This window comes from Fusarium vanettenii (genome assembly GCF_000151355.1).
Source record: "Fusarium vanettenii 77-13-4 chromosome 1 genomic scaffold NECHAsca_1_chr1_3_0, whole genome shotgun sequence".
NCBI classification, from domain to species: Eukaryota; Fungi; Ascomycota; class Sordariomycetes; order Hypocreales; family Nectriaceae; genus Fusarium; species Fusarium vanettenii.
This window is the reverse complement of record NW_003315881.1, coordinates 3,989,171-4,006,052: the sequence shown is the minus strand read 5'-3', so window position 1 is coordinate 4,006,052 and position 16,882 is coordinate 3,989,171. Positions and strand designations below refer to the sequence as shown.

The 16,882-nt window shown below is 51.9% G+C and overlaps 5 protein-coding genes across 5 annotated transcripts; 2 read left to right on the top strand and 3 right to left on the bottom strand.

Moving 5' to 3' along the window:
* NECHADRAFT_73435 (uncharacterized protein) lies at nucleotides 1-849 on the bottom strand. Its single transcript, XM_003053844.1, has 2 exons — nucleotides 330-849; nucleotides 1-269 (listed from the first exon to the last, which is right to left on the bottom strand). Exons 1-2 carry the CDS (start codon nucleotides 796-798, stop codon nucleotides 64-66), a joined length of 675 nt encoding a protein of 224 aa, XP_003053890.1. The 5' UTR covers nucleotides 799-849; the 3' UTR covers nucleotides 1-63.
* A 2,383-nt stretch (nucleotides 850-3,232) lies between these two features.
* NECHADRAFT_75495 (uncharacterized protein) lies at nucleotides 3,233-4,111 on the bottom strand (the record flags this gene model as incomplete). Its single annotated transcript, XM_003053843.1, has 1 exon — nucleotides 3,233-4,111. The coding sequence occupies one exon, from the start codon at nucleotides 4,109-4,111 to the stop codon at nucleotides 3,233-3,235; it is 879 nt and encodes a 292-aa protein (XP_003053889.1).
* Nucleotides 4,112-4,824: 713 nt separating this feature from the next.
* NECHADRAFT_75494 (uncharacterized protein) lies at nucleotides 4,825-6,162 on the top strand (the record flags this gene model as incomplete). Its single annotated transcript, XM_003054559.1, has 1 exon — nucleotides 4,825-6,162. One exon carries the CDS (start codon nucleotides 4,825-4,827, stop codon nucleotides 6,160-6,162), a length of 1,338 nt encoding a protein of 445 aa, XP_003054605.1.
* A 5,394-nt stretch (nucleotides 6,163-11,556) lies between these two features.
* NECHADRAFT_31736 (uncharacterized protein) lies at nucleotides 11,557-12,885 on the top strand (the record flags this gene model as incomplete). Its single annotated transcript, XM_003054558.1, has 4 exons — nucleotides 11,557-12,051; nucleotides 12,111-12,417; nucleotides 12,468-12,659; nucleotides 12,716-12,885. The coding sequence occupies 4 exons, from the start codon at nucleotides 11,557-11,559 to the stop codon at nucleotides 12,883-12,885; spliced, it is 1,164 nt and encodes a 387-aa protein (XP_003054604.1).
* A 1,107-nt stretch (nucleotides 12,886-13,992) lies between these two features.
* Nucleotides 13,993-15,536, bottom strand: NECHADRAFT_75492 (uncharacterized protein; the record flags this gene model as incomplete). The annotated part of the gene is made up of 4 exons (XM_003053842.1): nucleotides 13,993-14,109; nucleotides 14,161-14,322; nucleotides 14,375-15,428; nucleotides 15,481-15,536. The coding sequence occupies 4 exons, from the start codon at nucleotides 15,534-15,536 to the stop codon at nucleotides 13,993-13,995; spliced, it is 1,389 nt and encodes a 462-aa protein (XP_003053888.1).
* Nucleotides 15,537-16,882: the final 1,346 nt, after the last annotated feature.

The following is a 16,882-nucleotide window of genomic DNA, read 5'->3' as shown; positions in this document are numbered from 1 at the left end:
CACGATGGCTTGTCAAGTTCTTCAAGGTAGACTACATCACTTCTCATCCCTAGAGGCTCTGCTCTAGTTTCCGACATAGACAGCGACCAGAAGGCCTCCCGAATAAGGAACCGTCGACATCTTGAATCCATTGGCAGGGTCCTCAAGGTAAGCCACCAAATCCGTATATCCCGTCTTGGCCGCTATGTTGTTGTCGGCAACAACTGTAGCACCTGGTCTCATGCGCGGGTGAACCAGCTTGAGCGTAGGTAGTGCCAAGGGAGTCCATACTATAAAACGTTAAACATGCTACAACTCATGAGAATTATTGAGCATAAAAAACAACTTACTATCAAGCAACAGAAAGTCGATCTGCTCCGGTAGGTCTGTTTTCAGCGTCTCTCGCAAATCACCTTCTCTCAATTCGATAAACTTCTCAATATCATCACCAGCAGCGCCCCAGTGCTCTCGAGCCCGAACCGCCTTTGTCGCCTCGTTCTCAGTAGCAATCACCTTTCCAGGCTTCGAACCGGCATTCTGGGCCACCGCGAGGGCTAGGTATATGGTGCTCACACCAAACGATGTTCCCGCCTCGACGACGAAGCGAGCCTGCATAGACCGCAGGAGAAGGTAGACAAACGCGCACTTGTCAGGGTCCAAGGCGACAAACTTGTCAAGAGCTGTTGAGGCCGGACCGTCTGTGCTCACATATGGTGGCTCGTCAAGTGCTTGCTTGTGAAGATCTCGGAGAAGGTCCAAAGTGCGGGGAGAGGCGACTATGGAGTCCAAGGTTGTTTCGATTGCGGAATAGTCGGGCATTTTGGTGTCGTGACTATCAGTAGGTTGATGAGAACTGATTGGAAATTGTAGACAATAAACACTGTTGAAGGTCCAAACGTTACTCTTATGCTCAGGCTAAACCCCGCGAGTTGGTGCAAGTCGCATGTTGGAGGCGCCGATGCCGATGCCGAAGCCGATCCATGCATGGGACATGACTCAAAGTGGAACCTCTCGGGAGAAGGAGAGAGATTCCCCGCGTCTTGTCATGATCCTGGAGATCCGTCTAGGACCGTAGGAGCATTGCATGCATTACTGGTCTTAGCACGCAAGGATGCATATTCTAGGCGGGTCGGCTCGCCTTGAACGACTGAAGAGACCAGTCCCATAAAACATTAGGCAAACCAAAGAACACTTGGCAATAGATCAGATGTCAAGTGTCTGCTGGAGGTCTTACTAGTCAAGAGATCCTATTGGCTTCACCACTTCTTGATCATGGCTCTTGTGACGGATCTGGTGCCAATGCCCAATCCACGAATACTCTCTGGTTGACTGAGAAGGCAAGTGTAAAGATCATCAACAAGCACCAATACTGCAGTGTGACAGAGGATAGAAGATAGCCAATGACCTACATGTTAGTAAATCATCTAGCTAAGTGACTATGCAACTTCACAGAATTGCCAAAGATATTCCTTGGTCCAGCATAACCTCCAACCAGGATACTTCAATCCCCAGGTCTCTTAATTTCCAGACTTCTCTCACAAGTTCCAACCCACGAGTGTACGTCTGAATACGAGTCCATCTCGCCAGCCTCTGGAACAATGTTTCCACCAAGGCTCTCTCCTCTACAAACGTCGCAGGCAGCTCAGGACCGGTGATGACAAGCAACGGTCCCACCCAGTTGAGCAAAGGATCCTCGTCGGGAACATACCTCAACGTTTTCATAACTTCAAGCACCATCTCCATCAAACACGAACCCTCAGAGGTCCCTTGGCCTTGCGTGGCGTTGGCCTGGTATAGTATGATGAGACCGATACTGCGATATCCTTCAGCCAGCTGTAGGAGCCGTTCCTGGTTAAGCGCGGCCTCGAGGGGTTCCCAGTCACGCAAACGTTTTTCCAGGTCTCGGTAGGTCGACATGAACGTGTATCCTGAATCGAGAACTCGGCGGAAATACTGGCCTGCCTCTGAAATGAGGGGGCAGAGAGTGCTCGAGACACCGGCGACGGGGTGAATGAGAGAATCGAATGGCTGACTTTGAACTGCTCTGAGAACTGAAGCGGTAGACGGATATGGACTCCCAGTAGGCACCAAGAAGGATGAGAAGGCTTCGCAGCATAGGTATAAGCCAAAGAGATAAAATGTGAAAGGATCAGTCGGCGACGCATTGGTTAGAGACTCGACGGTATTGCTGATGCCGCTGAGGAAGACAATGCCAGAGTCTTTTCCAGACGGATCCAGCCAAGCTGAAGAAATAAACAGTATCAGAGAAGAGAGTATTGTGGTGCGAAGGAGGGTCTGGTGTTTTGTTTGTGACGATGGCAACCGATCAATCTCCTTCCGGAGGGAAGAGATGGCCAAACTCCTGGTTTGAAGAGCAGACGACAACTTGTCTGGAAGGAAATGCTGTCAATGGGCCTCTGAAACGCTCTCCAGTGTATTTCTTAGAGCTTTAGAGTGCCGCAACCAGCCAGAAAGAGTATGCGAGAGGGGATTCGCGGGCGGGTAGAAGATGGCCATACTAAGACAGGCGCTGTCGTACCAATGCCTGAGAGTGTCGTTTTCAAGAGCGCTAGGAGCCGAGGGGGCACGCTCCTGAGATATCCAAGGCCTTTCTATCTGCCAGACATCTTGGCTAAAGTTGCCGGTGCATGTCTCGTGACGGAGTTGGCAGCGTGTGCACACTGGTCGTTTCTCATCGCACTTGACCTTGCGGCGTTTACACTGCTCGCACCCGCTGCGAGACTTGGTCCGATTCTGTTTTGATGGGGGCATGGCTTGAATGATATAGATCCGAAAAGGTGAAGTTAAGAGTGATGGCGTGGATGAGGAGAGGAGTTGGTTCGGCCGGAGTATCGGGGCGGGGTGGAAGGAAGCCGGCCAGCTAGCGCCGTGACCTCCGATCAAGTACTACTGTAACTTAGGTTCATAAAGAAGACAATGTCGTGGAAGCCTTTTTATTGGTTTTCTATCATCGTTATCTCTTGATATTTGTGAACAACGGTAGGCAGACAGCGATAAGAGGCAGAAATGTCACCAACATCCTTCTACTCTGACACACAGCTCGACATGGGCCTGGGTCTCTACACCAGCCCGTGTTATTGAACGCCGCCGTGAGAGACATACTCGCTCATTCACACATTCCCTCACTCTTTGGATATAAAACTCTCAGGGCAGGCGGCACTTTGTTCCTTATTTCAAGACAGTTGAAAGACCAGGTTGTCTTGCACCACTATCCTAAAGCTAAGCTGAACCTCTAATCCTGCGTATTCCAGGTATATTTAGTTCTTGAATCCCGGAGAACTGAACCTCCGCACAGGGAAGACTCCTGCTCCTCCTCCCTATCCTTAAGCTCTGTCCATTCAGCCCCGACCTTGTGAATTCGGACATCCTCATAGTGCCGGCCGATCAGATGGGGCAAGTATGCCTCGCCCACGCCGAGCTCATCCACCGCAACGACGGTATAGTCGGCTCGGCCGGCGGTGTACTTGAATTCGCTAACGTCTAGGATAGGGATGCTGTGGAGAGGGTCGGCAGTAGTGCCCCGGATAGTCAAACGGCCCTCACCAACAGAGTGGTGGACATCGTGCTCTCGAACCTCGAGGGTGCTGATGAGAGGCTCCCACTGAAGACCCTTGCCCTGGGAATGGGGGTACGCCTTTATCTCAAAGTTGATCGCGTCCCGGACGCGGGGAGGGAGGTCCTCGCCAAACTTTGCCTGAACCTCGATGAGACGGACGCCGTTTCGCTCAGCGTAGGCATAGCGCCAGTCCCCAGATCGCCAGAGACGGCATTTACCAGTCTTTTTAGCCTCGCCCCAGACCTCACGGCCCCAGGTGACGGGGAGATCATTGCTGATGATGATCTCGAGCATGAATGTACCAGCCTTGCCGCGGAACTTGACATCTAAGCTCACAATAGCGCAGTCAAATTCGCCGCACAACTTGCTCTCCATAGTAGACATGAGGATGTGACCCGTAGGAGTGTCGCCTGGCTCTAGGCCTGGGGGAAGAACACTGCGGACATATTCGGGGGTGGTGGTGAAGTCGATCTCGATGGCCTCCTGAGAGAAGGAGGGTTTGGAGGAGAACTCCTCAAAGGCGCGGACCTGTTCCGGGGAGGCAACAAAAGACATGATTGACTTCTTTTTTTTTATTCACTTGGTGTGAGTTAAGGTGGCAGGCGAAAGACTTGCTTGTAAGTGACCAAGTTGTGTGTCAAAGCATGGGCAACAACCATGATCATTCAACTTGGGCTTCTTATACCCAGACTATAGACATTAATGTCCATTATGAAATGGCCTGTTTTCTTGACTATTATGGAAAATTTGCGAGGTCATCTAATCTCTCCCATGACATCCGCCGTCGACCCTCTCATGATGCCGACCCATGGGGATGGGGCCCAGAGTCTTGACCCAATTTGGCCAATGTGCGAGGTGACAGACACTTGGGCCCAGGCTTATCGCGATTCGGTAGTTTCCAACTAATCCCGGGAGCCAATATGATTTGCCATGTAACCTTGTCATTGCGTGGTTGCTGACTATCTGTTTGACCCGGCCAGTCGGACCCTGGACGGGACGGATGGATTCTACTCCAGGTTTTCCCCAGCCTTAGGCAGGTACTTGCTATCACAGATCCGGTCATGATAGCGGCAGGGGAGCCTCTGTCCTAGATAGTTTACTTAATAGTTCTAGTCCATAGGTAGATCGAGGTTTGACACTTGAATAAGAAGACGGCGGTCAGTCATCCTTCTTGGCTTCAACTGCAAACGTTCACTACACATTTCTCATTCCTCTCCATCTCTTAATTCACTTCTTCCTGGCTGAGTATCCTCAAGTGGCAGAACATCATGGATGTAGAAACTCCCACCAAAGAACACAAGGGCCGACAGCTCGACCAGCTTCAGCGGTCACCCAGCATGTCCATCATGGACGGGCAACATCGTAATATCCACGAGAATCCCTTTACCGTTTGGACAGCCATGGGTATTTGCCATTCCATCACCAACACTGCCATCACCCTCATCGTGGGTCTGGCCAGTGGTGTTTCCCTCGGTGGTCCACCGCTCTTCATCTACGGCTTCATCATCATGGCGATCATTGCCATCGCCGTTTCCATAAGCCTGAGAGAGCTTACCTCGGCTCTACCTCACTCGAGAGGTCAATACTACTGGGTTGCCGTCTTGGCTCCCCCAAGCTGTCGACGCTTTCTCTCCTATGTCACTGGGTGGGCTGGGGCTGTATGCACCTGTGCCTCAGTCTGTCTCGCGGTTCCGACCACCATCTTCGCCATGGTGTCTTTGACACACCCCGACTTTGAATACAAGCCATGGATGGGATTTGTCGGGTTTCAAGTCCTGAACCTCTTGGCTTTTTCATTCAACTGTTTCGAACGCGTCCTCCCTTGGGTCAGCCGCTTCCTCCTTGTCTTTACCGTCTGCACCGTCACCGTCGTCTTTGTTAGCATCTTGGCCGCGAACCCCCACAAGCAGACAGGCAAAGGTCTCTTTGTCAACTTGTATAACATCTCAGGATGGCCCAACGGTGTGGCTTTCCTGATCGGCCTCAATGCCCCCAACTGGGCCTTCTCCTGCCTCGACGCCACGGTGCATCTCGCCGACGAGATCCCCAACCCTCGACGGAATATACCCAAAGCCCTGCTTGTCACAGTAGCTCTAGGCACGGCGACCGGTTTCCCCATCATTCTCGCACTGTTCCTCTCGGCCCCTTCTGTCGAAACCATTGTCAACTCTGCGACGCCTTCGCTACAGATATTCTATGATGCGTTCAGTCAGAACACGGCAGCGGCCTTGGGTCTGCAGAGCATCGTCTTGATTTCCGCAGCTGGTGCCATCATTGGTATTCACACTTGGCAATCCTGCATCGCCTGGGCATTCAGCAAGGACAAGGGATTTCCATTCCACCGCTTCCTCTCCCAGGCTGCTCCTGAACCATACGGTACTCCTATCTACGCCCATATCTGGTCCTGCTGCTGGACTGCCGTACTTGGATGTATCTACATGAGTTCGCAGCTTGCCTTCAACTCCCTAGTGTCCGGCGGTATTCTTCTTCAGTACATCACCTACTCGGCATGCATCGCATGCCTCTTGTGGCACGGCCGGTCAAAATTACGCCCGGTCCTTTTTGGTTCCCCAAGCTTGGCTTGGTTGCCAACATTGTCGTTTTGACTTGGACCTTGATCACGCTCGTTTTCTATTGTTTTCCTTCGTTCATCCCGGTTCAAGCAGACTTCGTGAACTACGTGTCTTGTGTCATCGTTGGTGTTTTTATCTATGCCCTGGTGTATTGGGTCCCGTTTGGTCGCAAAGAGTACCAGACTCCAGAGCCGGAGCAGTATGATTGAGCTTGAGGACGAGGCGCCAAGGATTGTGTTGAATTTCCATCTTTGCTTAGTCAAGTACTTTGGAAGTTTACTATTCATTCTTAATTAGCGTCCCTTTATCTAGCATTAGGATCTTGTATATCTGCTGAACAGAGCACGGTTCACAGTTGAGCATTACAACGAAGTTCAAAGGGGGAAGTATTCGTCTACCAAAGGAAGTACGTACCTAAACGGGCTATTTTATCAACATAGGTACAGTGTCAGCATCTCCAGGGGTCAAGTTCTGGAGAACAGTGTCTGATGCCTAACCTGCACCTTTGAAGAACCGAGTAGAGGCATCGATATAATTAATAGAGAAATTAAGTACTCCTCCTTCAACCAATAGTTCAGATCAAAATCATCCTATCCCATAAATGCGCCCGATGCATCACCATTCGAGTAACCAGCAATCGTAGTACCTCCATCAATCGCCAGAATAGACCCAGTCATGAACTCTGCACGCTCAGAAAGCAAAAAGCAGACCAACTCTGCCACGTCTATAGACTTGCCCATTTTGCCTGAGGGCTGAGTCGCGTGAGCCAGCTCATCGGTAGACAAACCGAGGTGGCTCAGCATGGGCGTGTCGATGTTCCCGGGCGCCACGGCATTGACACGGATGCCTCTCCTTGCATATTCGAGCGCTGCCGTCTTGGTGAGGCCGTTGACTGCGTGCTTGGAGGCGACGTAACCTGCACATCCTACCGTTCCAATGGTACCTGCATCTGACGAAAGGTTGACGATGGACCCTGGCACCCCAAGCTCGAGAAAAGCTCGAATCTCTTGCTGCATACAGTGAAATACCCCGAGTGCGACAACCACCACCGTGGACCTGATCAACAAAGAAGCACGAGGCAAAGCCATCTTTGTCCGGACCGGCGTCTCCTCTTCCGATGATCCACGGGCGATTGAGGATGGATCATCAATATTGCATCCGTCTACGGCCTGAAGCCCGAGATTGAACATAGTTGGTACATACAACCATGTATCCATCCAGTCACTGACTCTTCTGTCCAATAGTCTCTTACTCTACCTCCAAAGTGGCCGTGGTTCATATGACCAAGTGCGTCGCCCGCGAGTACGGCCACTCCAAGATTCACGTTAACGCCATCTGCCCCGGCTATAAGTCACCGCATCTCTGAATGTCTGTTCGTGGCTAATTCGACGAGTTTTGTGCAGTCGTCAAGACAGAAATGGATCGTGTTATGCTTGAAGATGAGGTTCTGGGTGCTGCTACCGTTGCTCTCCACCCCTGGGGATCATTGGGAGCTGTTGACGACTTGGCCAAGGCGGCTTGCTTTCTAGCTAGCGATCAGGCGGCATGGATCACAGGTGTTGCGTTGCTGGTCGATGGTGGCTATGTGACAGCGTAAAAACCAAATGTTTGACACTCTGGGTGTCTAGTTGATAGTACCACCCACATGCCTCCTCAGATACACAGCAGTACAAGACGGCTAATAGCGGAAGTGGTCTTTTGATTAGTCAAAATAGTTCTTTTTCAAGTTGTTGGTCATTCTTGTTAGTGGCATCTCAGTGTTGACAACACTTGAATGATTTGATTGAATGCTTGATCCATTGATTCTTCGAAATTTTCCGACGTTCGAGAAGAAATGTGAACCATGAAATTGCCGAGAGCTGTCAATTACGAGCGAGACATTAAGGTCTGTCATATTTGCTCTGGTGGGTGGTGGGCTGAACAAAGACGGGAGCATCAATGGGGGCGAGATGGCTTGCCGCCAAAGCTCGTCCTGGAAGTCGGTCCTTGCTCAAACAAGCTCCTCGGAGGTAACAACGATGAACTACACGCCAAAATGCTGTATTAGGCTGGATCAAAGGGTTGGCACCGAGTTCAAGGCATTATCGGTTTCATCTGTCGTCTGCACCATCTGCCCACAAGCCGCAAGTCATGGCCGAGGCAAACCAAACCCTGCCTTTACGAGCGCAGTTGCACCAAGGGGCAGTTTTATCATGACCTGGAAATGTCAAGCTATGACCACGAGCCACAAGGGGATTGTTTCTCCCGCACTTTTGCATGTCAAGGAGCCATGCTTTGTCCTGAACGCCATCCTCCTGACATGGTTTTAGCGGGCGGCATGTAAAACAAAAGCTAGAAAAGAAGCGGTTTCGAGTATGATTTGGAATGGTTGGCAGATGGCAGATGTTTGGATTGGATGCTTCGTAATTGAAGTGCGCGGCGTTAGAGAAGCTCGACACTAGGTCACGCAGCGGGTCACGTGTACCCCCCTGGTCTCACCATCCCTCCAAACCGTGGATCTCATGAGCCAGGTAGCCGGCTCGGCACGGGGGGGAAATTCGCGTGGCCATATCTTGGGCCCTGCAGCAGCACATTGTGCTATGCGTTCCGTGAGTGATGGATTTTGGCACAGGGGGCCCTGGCGCCAAGTGAGTCGAGATGAGACAGCAGAATTATGCGACGAGATCTGGACCGTCATGGAGTCTCTTGTTTATAGATGCTATTACCTCCGGGTTTCATCAAGTGACATTGAAACAGATGCGATTTTTGATCGGGGGAAAAGGTTTTACCTCCATCGGGCTGGATAAGACGGCATCGTATTTTGACTTAACGTTAAGGGAGGAAGGTATGCTTAAAACACCCTGGGACGGTCCTTCCGTTAATCATCTTCACACAGCTTAGTAACATGCCGTGATGCGAGTCAAACAGCCGGGCCCTGATCAATGAAATACTAACCTCTCCTTAACAACCTCACCTCCTTAGCAAAAAGAGGTTATTCGCAAGCCTGCGCATGGTTCAACGTTCCTCCCACAAGCCGAACCGAAGTCTTCGCTTCTTGTTTCGCCCGTGCAGACCCCGTCCTCTGCCTCACATCACGCATGACGAAAATATCCGTCCAAGGGTCAGGGTCAGGGCCAGGGCACAATAAACCCCCTGCCAACCGTCTCGTTAAAGAAGGTCGCTTTCTTGATCCAGGACCATTTCCGCCAACCCCCATGCTTCCAGGCGGTCTTGGTCAAGAGCCACACCAGAATTCGATACAACGCCTTCGATCCCCGGCCTTGTTCGAGACAAGCATGGCCCGTGACCTGCAGAACACCCCGACCAGCCGGGGCTATCGGAGCCCCCCGCAATGCTTCCTCGTCTGTTGTGGCCGGCTTTGGAAGCCAGTTCTGGACGGACAAAACAACCCCCGGTTGTTTCCAACGGTGAGAGACCCAGGGCCTGTCGTTCAAGGGGCTTGAAGCTGAGTGAGATCCTGGCAGGCGACGGGAGATGCAGAATTTTTCCCGACACGCAACAAACGAAACAGAAACCTTTCAAATGTATCACCATGATTTAGACGACAGACGAGCCAAATTGTTAGCCCGAGAAAAAGATTGCAATTCGGATCGGCATGAATAAGGCATGTTTGGGAGATCAGGCGCCACGCGGCGAGGGTTCACGGGAGCCAACCAAATCCATTTGTGCCTGGCAGCTCCAGACGCCAGAGCAAAAGCCCAGTGTCACTGGTTTCAAAACTCGGCCGGGCAGTTACAGGGGCACCAAGCGCCGATTCTTGGGCTGGTTTCCAATGAGTGGAACCTCCGCGTCGAGGTGACATTGGGATGTGGCGGCCGCCAACGAGTTTGCGCCTCTACCAGAGGCCCAAGAGATGCCAAGGTCTCTCAAACAAGGGGCTTGACGGTTCTGCTGCCGTTGCCAATGACGCAGGCTGCATATCTTTGATTGCATCCCAGGGACCGACCCGATCGACACGGTTTTGTACCCAAATTCGGTCTGGGGGGCTGATGGACGCTGGGTTTCGATTCAGCTACCGCATGAAGTGGGAAATAACTACGGGATGCCGAGGGAGAATCACAGATCTTGAGCCTTGAGTTTGCCGCCCTTTCGATCGAAAGGAAAGTCGTCGGCAACAGAGTTTTGACGCGCGGGCATCTGGTTGAGACACTGACGAAGCCGGATTAGCCCCATCTTATTGGCGGCAATGGGCCTGGTACCGCGGTTGTGGGTAACAAAAACAGCTTCTCTCACCCAACGCTTTGCCAGCTGACGACGGCCAAGTACGGGGACACGAACCCATCAGCTGGTACTGCCGTCATGTTCCCCAAGGGATCTGAGAAACAGCAATCAGACGCGGCGGGCCAATCAGTCGATGCTGCGGCTAGGCGCTCATACAATAACAGACACGGCCAACACCGTCATAAAGCAGGAATGGTTTCGACGCGATTCACCAAGCAAAGCAAGGGAAGCGTTCAAGTTTCGACTGCAACCTCTTGTGCCGGAGGTTACGATTCAAGTACAGTACAAGAGCAAAGGGGCTCTTGGGCAGTTTGACTTGGCAGAGACTCTCCGACCATGGTCGCACGCTCTTCTGCGCTAAACATGGTCGAGCCCCTGTCCCTGACACCGAAGCCCTGGATCCACGACCCCTAGCGTTAGCGGCGCCACTGCCAGACGTTGGCCGTCGTCCCCCGCGGGCGCCATGCATCCAATGCATCTTGCGGCTCTCCTGGCCCTGGACCTGGTTCAGATGCCACCAGTCAGAAGCCAGCTTCGCGCCCAAATGCCATTGTTCGATTTCTCCTATTAAATCCACGCCTGCCCGCGCATCTACAGCTGCTGGACGGCCATTCTCATTCTATTGTTCTTGTTCGGGTTCCTATTCTGGAAGACGTCTCCTTTTGTCTTTCAATTACTTTCTTGTTCATCATTTTCCCTTCCCTTGTTTCTATCTCACTCTCTGATATTTCCCTTTTCGGATTTGTGCTGCTAGACAGTTTCTTAATCACCCTCCTTTGACTGTTCCCGAACAGTGCATCGCGCACCTACTTTCGACCGTTCATTATTTACCGTTTCGAGAGGAGCGTTGATCGCCTGCCTCCTCTACCAGCTTCAGTACTCATTCTTTTTACTGCTCTCTTCCTTGACTCGATATCGACTTCTTAGACGACCGAGCAACTATCCATCTACTTGAGTGAAACGGCTGGAACCAGTTCACTTTCGCGCTCCAGCATATTTCTTCCCATATACCCACGAATCTTCAGTTAAAACACCATCACCATGGCGATCTTCAAGAGTCTTTTCGCTACCCTGCTCCTTTCGGCCCCCTTTGCCGCCGCCGCACCTCTGGACCTGTCGGCTGGCTTCAAGGAGATGGCCGAATCCCTTCCTGACATCCCCGAGGAGGTCACTGGCAAGGTTGGAATCAGCTCCTTCCTTAAGACAATGGTCTCGAACCCCGAGGCCCAGAACATCATTCCCAACAAGTACATTGTTGTCTTCAACAACGACGACTTCGATGATGATGCCATCAGCGCCAAGGAGGCCTCGTTTGCCATGGCTATCAAGAAGCGAAACCTCAACAAGCGAGGTCTTAACGGCCTGAACCTTTCCACAACCATCAACTCATTCAAGATGAACAAGTGGCGAGCCATGTCCCTCGACGCCGACGATTTGATGATCAAGGACCTTTACGACGCTGACGAAGTTGCCTACATCGAGGCCGATACCCACGTCCAGCTCAACGGCGCCATTGCCCAGGTCAACGCTCCCCCAGGTCTCGACCGTCTTTCTCACGCTCAGCCCAACGAGGATACTTATGTCTTTGACGACAGCGCTGGCGAGGGCATTGTTGCCTATGTGGTTGATACCGGTATCAAGACAACTCACACTGAGTTTGAGGGCCGTGCCACTTTCGGAGGCAACTTCATTAACAACGTCGTAAGTAGAGTGGTGATTTGCGCATTATGAGAGGATATGTTTGGCTGACTGAAGACAAGGACGATGATGAGAACGGACACGGCAGCCACGTCGCTGGTACCATTGCCGGTGCTACCTTTGGCGTTGCCAAGAAGGCCGAGCTCGTTGCTGTCAAGGTCCTGGATGTCTCAGGCGGTGGCAGCAACTCTGGCGTTCTCCAGGGCATGCAGTTTGTCATTGACGACGTCGAGAAGCGAGGAAAGAAGGGCAAGGCTGTTATGAACATGTCTCTGGGTGGTGACTTCTCCGAGGCCATCAACCGCGCCATCGAGGCTCTCTTCAAGGCTGGCATTGTCCCCGTTGTGGCTGCTGGTAACGAGAACGTGAGTCAACCTTGAGCCTTTCTTGAGGAGCAAGGACTAACAGGCAATAGCGAGATACCGCCCTCACTTCCCCCGGCTCTGCTCCCAACGCCATCACCGTCGGTGCTATTGACGGCACAACCGACGTGCGAGCCCCCTTCTCCAACTTTGGACCTGACGTCGACATCTATGCTCCCGGTGTCCAAGTCCTCAGCGTTGGTATTGACTCCAACACCGCTACCGCCTCCCTCAGCGGCACCAGCATGGGTATGTTTCAACCCCTTCCCTGTCGTGCTCGCCACCTTAATGCTAACCTGTTGCAGCCTCTCCCCACGTTGCCGGTCTCGCTGCCTACCTCATGGCCTTCCAGAACGTCCAGGAGCCCAGCCGAGTTGTTGAGCTCATCAAGAGCCTCGCCCAGCAGAGCGGTGCCAAGGTCCGCAACAACGCTGCCGACACCACCGACCTCATCGCCAACAACGGCAACCAATAGAAGCAGTCACGGCAGCACAACCACCATGGGGAATCAGGGACAAATGGGAAAGCGGGACGTTTTTTTGATTACCAGGGAAAAAAGAAGAACAAATTTCAGGGATAATTGGTAGCCCACCTCCGTACAAACCTGAGATATTTCATGCCTATTCATGCGTGTAAATATGTAATATAGAACAGTAGACACACTTGTGATCTCTCACACTTGCTCGTTATGTGCTGGGAGTTGGACCGGAAAAGGCAACTGGATATAGACGGTGTATCAATAACGACTACAACTATGATCTTCTAGACAAGGACAAGGCGAGCAGCTGTTGACATTGGTTCGGGGGGGCCAAGACGGAACCACACGGCATGTCCGACACTGAGGCCTCTCTTGTCCGACATGATGACACGGATATCAGGGACACAGCTGGACATGCAGGATCGGAAGATTACTCCTGCAGCTAGGCCACAGCCACGATGTAACCTTTCGACGCAGGGCCGCAACCCCCCTGGGACACGATGAGCAGACCCGTACTTATCAGATCAGCTAAGGCCTTAAGTAGCAGGGAACTGCATGAAAAGACAAAACCAGAGCCCAGACGCTTGTCTCGAAGTCCGTCTCGTGCACATGTAGATCCAAGCCTAAAATGCACGTCTCTATTAAGCATAAGCGTCACAGATATATTGTGAAATGGAATGTCGGTATGTTTGCTCGTCGCCGCATGTCCGTCGTCCATGGACGTCGAGATGGACCTGCGGCGCGCCTCGCCAAAGGACTGAGGCTGAGAGCAATGGAATTCGATTTTAGCACTTCTTCGGCACAACCATAGTCATGAAAGGACTAGATTGCAATTTGACATCCGTGCTGGAGCGTACTGCTCCGGTATCATGTTGTGAACGCACACACCACGTCAACGAGGGGACTGGGCGAAACTTGGAATGCAGCGTGCGCTGTACAACGCCGCTGCTTGTTGTATTAGAAAGTGTAAACGCCCGGCAATGCGACCTAGGCTCAATCCCCTTTTCGTGGGGGATCTCTCAAGTATGGTTACGTTAGGATATCGTGAAAAGGTTCTGGCATAAAACATGAAAGACCAAACAACTCGACCAGCGGATTATGGTGTTACAATTCGTCACGGCCCGTAACTAGGGGTGTGGCCTTCTCGCCACCTGGTAGAAAGACACTGGCCTCCTTGAAGATGTTGTCGAACCTGGCGCCGAAGAACCAAGCAGTGCCGATCTATGAAGCATTAGTCGACCAAGTTCCTAACTGGAGCATGTAGTAACATACCATAAGACCAGAAATGCAGAGCAAGCTGGCAATGACGACACCAAAGAGGACAACGGCCTCACCAGGGTCCATGGTGGGCTCCTTGTTCTGCCTCTGGTTGTTCTCTAGGGCAAGCTTCTTGGGATCTTGTCTGGGGAAGAGGGTTTCGATAAATTGCTCAATCTGGAGTGGGTTAGTGAGTGTGTTCTGATACTTGATGCAAAGCAAGACATACCTTGGCGCACTGCGCACTGATGGCAAGATAACTGGGATCTCTGGGGTCGTTCTTTGCCTGGATCCGTCGTGCGTATCTCTTGAAGACATCGCATACTGTGACGAGATTTTGAGTGGACTCAAACATGATCTGGCAGGCATCGCCCTTGGTGATCTTGACGTTCCTCTCGAGAACGTTGGGGTTTCTGAAGACGAGCTCCAATGTGGCAATGGCCATGCCCTGGGGGATGGCAACAAAGTTAAAGACACTCTGGTCCTTGATGCCGGCCATATAAAACAGGCACTCCTCGCTGTGCTTGAGGGCATCGAGAACCATCTCGGAGACACACTCGATGGCCTTTGTGCGCTGCTTGGGATCGAAAAGATCCTCCCACTTGTCGACGTGCTTGCTCCAGATCTCCTTAGGATACCATCTTCGACCGTCCTCCCAGTCTTCATGGATATCTCGAATAATGTTGGTCTTTTGGAGGAACTGACCCATCGACTCGGTCAGTGAGGGACGCTCAGCGAGCTTGGGGTTGGCGAGCTCTGAGGCGACAAACAGGCGTGTCAAGCCCTCGCCGACAAGGCCAGCGACGTAATGGCAGTAAAGCTCATACTCGTCGATTGTTTGCACACCGTTCTCGATCATCTCTGTGTTTTGAGCATAATCGGCCATGCCATTGCCCATCTTGATGGTCATGTCCTTGATAATCTCATAGTATTGAGGCTTGATCTTCTTGAGCTCAGTGATGACAACATCAAAGTGCTCAAGAAGCTCCTTGTCCTTCTCTTGACTCTCATGGAACTGCCAGCCATCCTGCTCCATGGTGTTGTGGAACTCGCGCAGAAGTGGAACCTTCTTGTCTAGGGGAAGAGTCATGTCATCCTCAATAGTATCTAGACCACGGAGAACAAGGTAGAAGAGGGTAATGGGGACAAGAAGCTCATGGTTAAGCTCCTGGATGACGGCCGCAAAGCTGCGGCTCGTCATGTTCAGGTAGCGGAAGCATTCTTGCAGCTCGGGGGATTCGGTGCTGGGATCACGCTTGTGGACAGGATCGTGCCAGACCTTCCTGGAGGGGACATTAGAAGCTGCCGATAGAAACAAGAAGAAAGAGGTCTCACCATTGGATAATGGACCGAAGCTGGTTGGGGTGGAAGAGGTAGTAGAGAGCACCCATTTTTGCGGCGTGAGGGGGGAGCGGGTAGGCGAGACAAGCAACTCAAGGGAGAAGCAGAGGATGGACAGTGCGCCGAGTTCGACTCAGGAAGTGGGAGGAAGCAAAGTTTTTATGCCAATTGCAACCGTTGACCCCAAAGACGTCGTTTTGCGTTGCTCGCCATCAACTGCGCGAGGAAGAAGAAGAGATGAGAGAGGACAGAATTGATCTGGACACCCACTCTTCCGGGTAAATCCACATTGGCAAGAGCTCATTTCTTAGGGTGGCCGATCCTTGTAGAGTGATGTAGCGGATACTAGAATAGAATTTCGCGTTTTATGCATGAGCCATGCATGTAGGTAGCACGTGTGCAGCTGTCACTCGTATTCGTGTTGCGTTTTGTGATACCCCGCCTAGCGGCATGGCTGTGAAGATATGGATGCCAATGCCTAGGTATGGCGCATCCGTTGATGGGGAGCATAATATGGGCGGGATCGCTGACGATGATTCAGCTACGTCTGCCTACAGCATCCTGCAAGGCACCCTTTCCCCAGGAAGCTGTACCACACGCCATCACTAGCCGGAGCTCCGGCCCGTAAGCCCTCTCGGTGGTGTTGAAGAAGTGTCAGTAGGACGGTCTCGGCCATGATAGTTTTTCGTTAGCCGGCACATCGGGCAGTGAATAGGGGTCAAGACACATTGCAATAGAAAGCGACAAATAAGCTGAGCAACCAGAGCAAAAGAGGCTGGCCTCATTGACAGCCAGCAACCACAAAGAAAATACCTTTGCGAAATATGCACATAGCCGATCCGGACTTCTTCACCGCTCAACCGGATTTATCCAACCCCACAGTCTTGTCTGCTCCAGGTTCCGGGAAATTGCGTGTCTGTTGAGAGTGGCATCGTGAAGCGAACCAATCGAGGATGTGATGATAATGTTTAAAGCACATATTCTTCGGTGTCCGGCGGCTTTCGCCTGAAGATATGACAGCCGGCGGGTTTTCCATAATGCATGTCAGACGGCATCAATCACTCAAGAGCTTCTGCATATTGAACCCTGTCACGGCAGACGCGTTTCCACCACCTTGGGTACCACAAGTCTCAAGAAGAATGACATTGTTTGATCTCTAACCTTTGCATTGGGTTATTGGCACTATGATCAAGTGAGGAGCAACTGCATATAAAAGACCTTAAATCGCGGTGGGCATGAAAACCCAAGACTGTTGCTGTGTCTTGAGCTTCAATCAGAGCCTATCTGCTACAGGAACTCGTTATCTTTCCATTACACCAGAACCCTTCCCCACTGATCAGGCACGCCTCAAATCGCTTATACGTGCCTGGCGATATCTCTGATAGCATCACTAGTA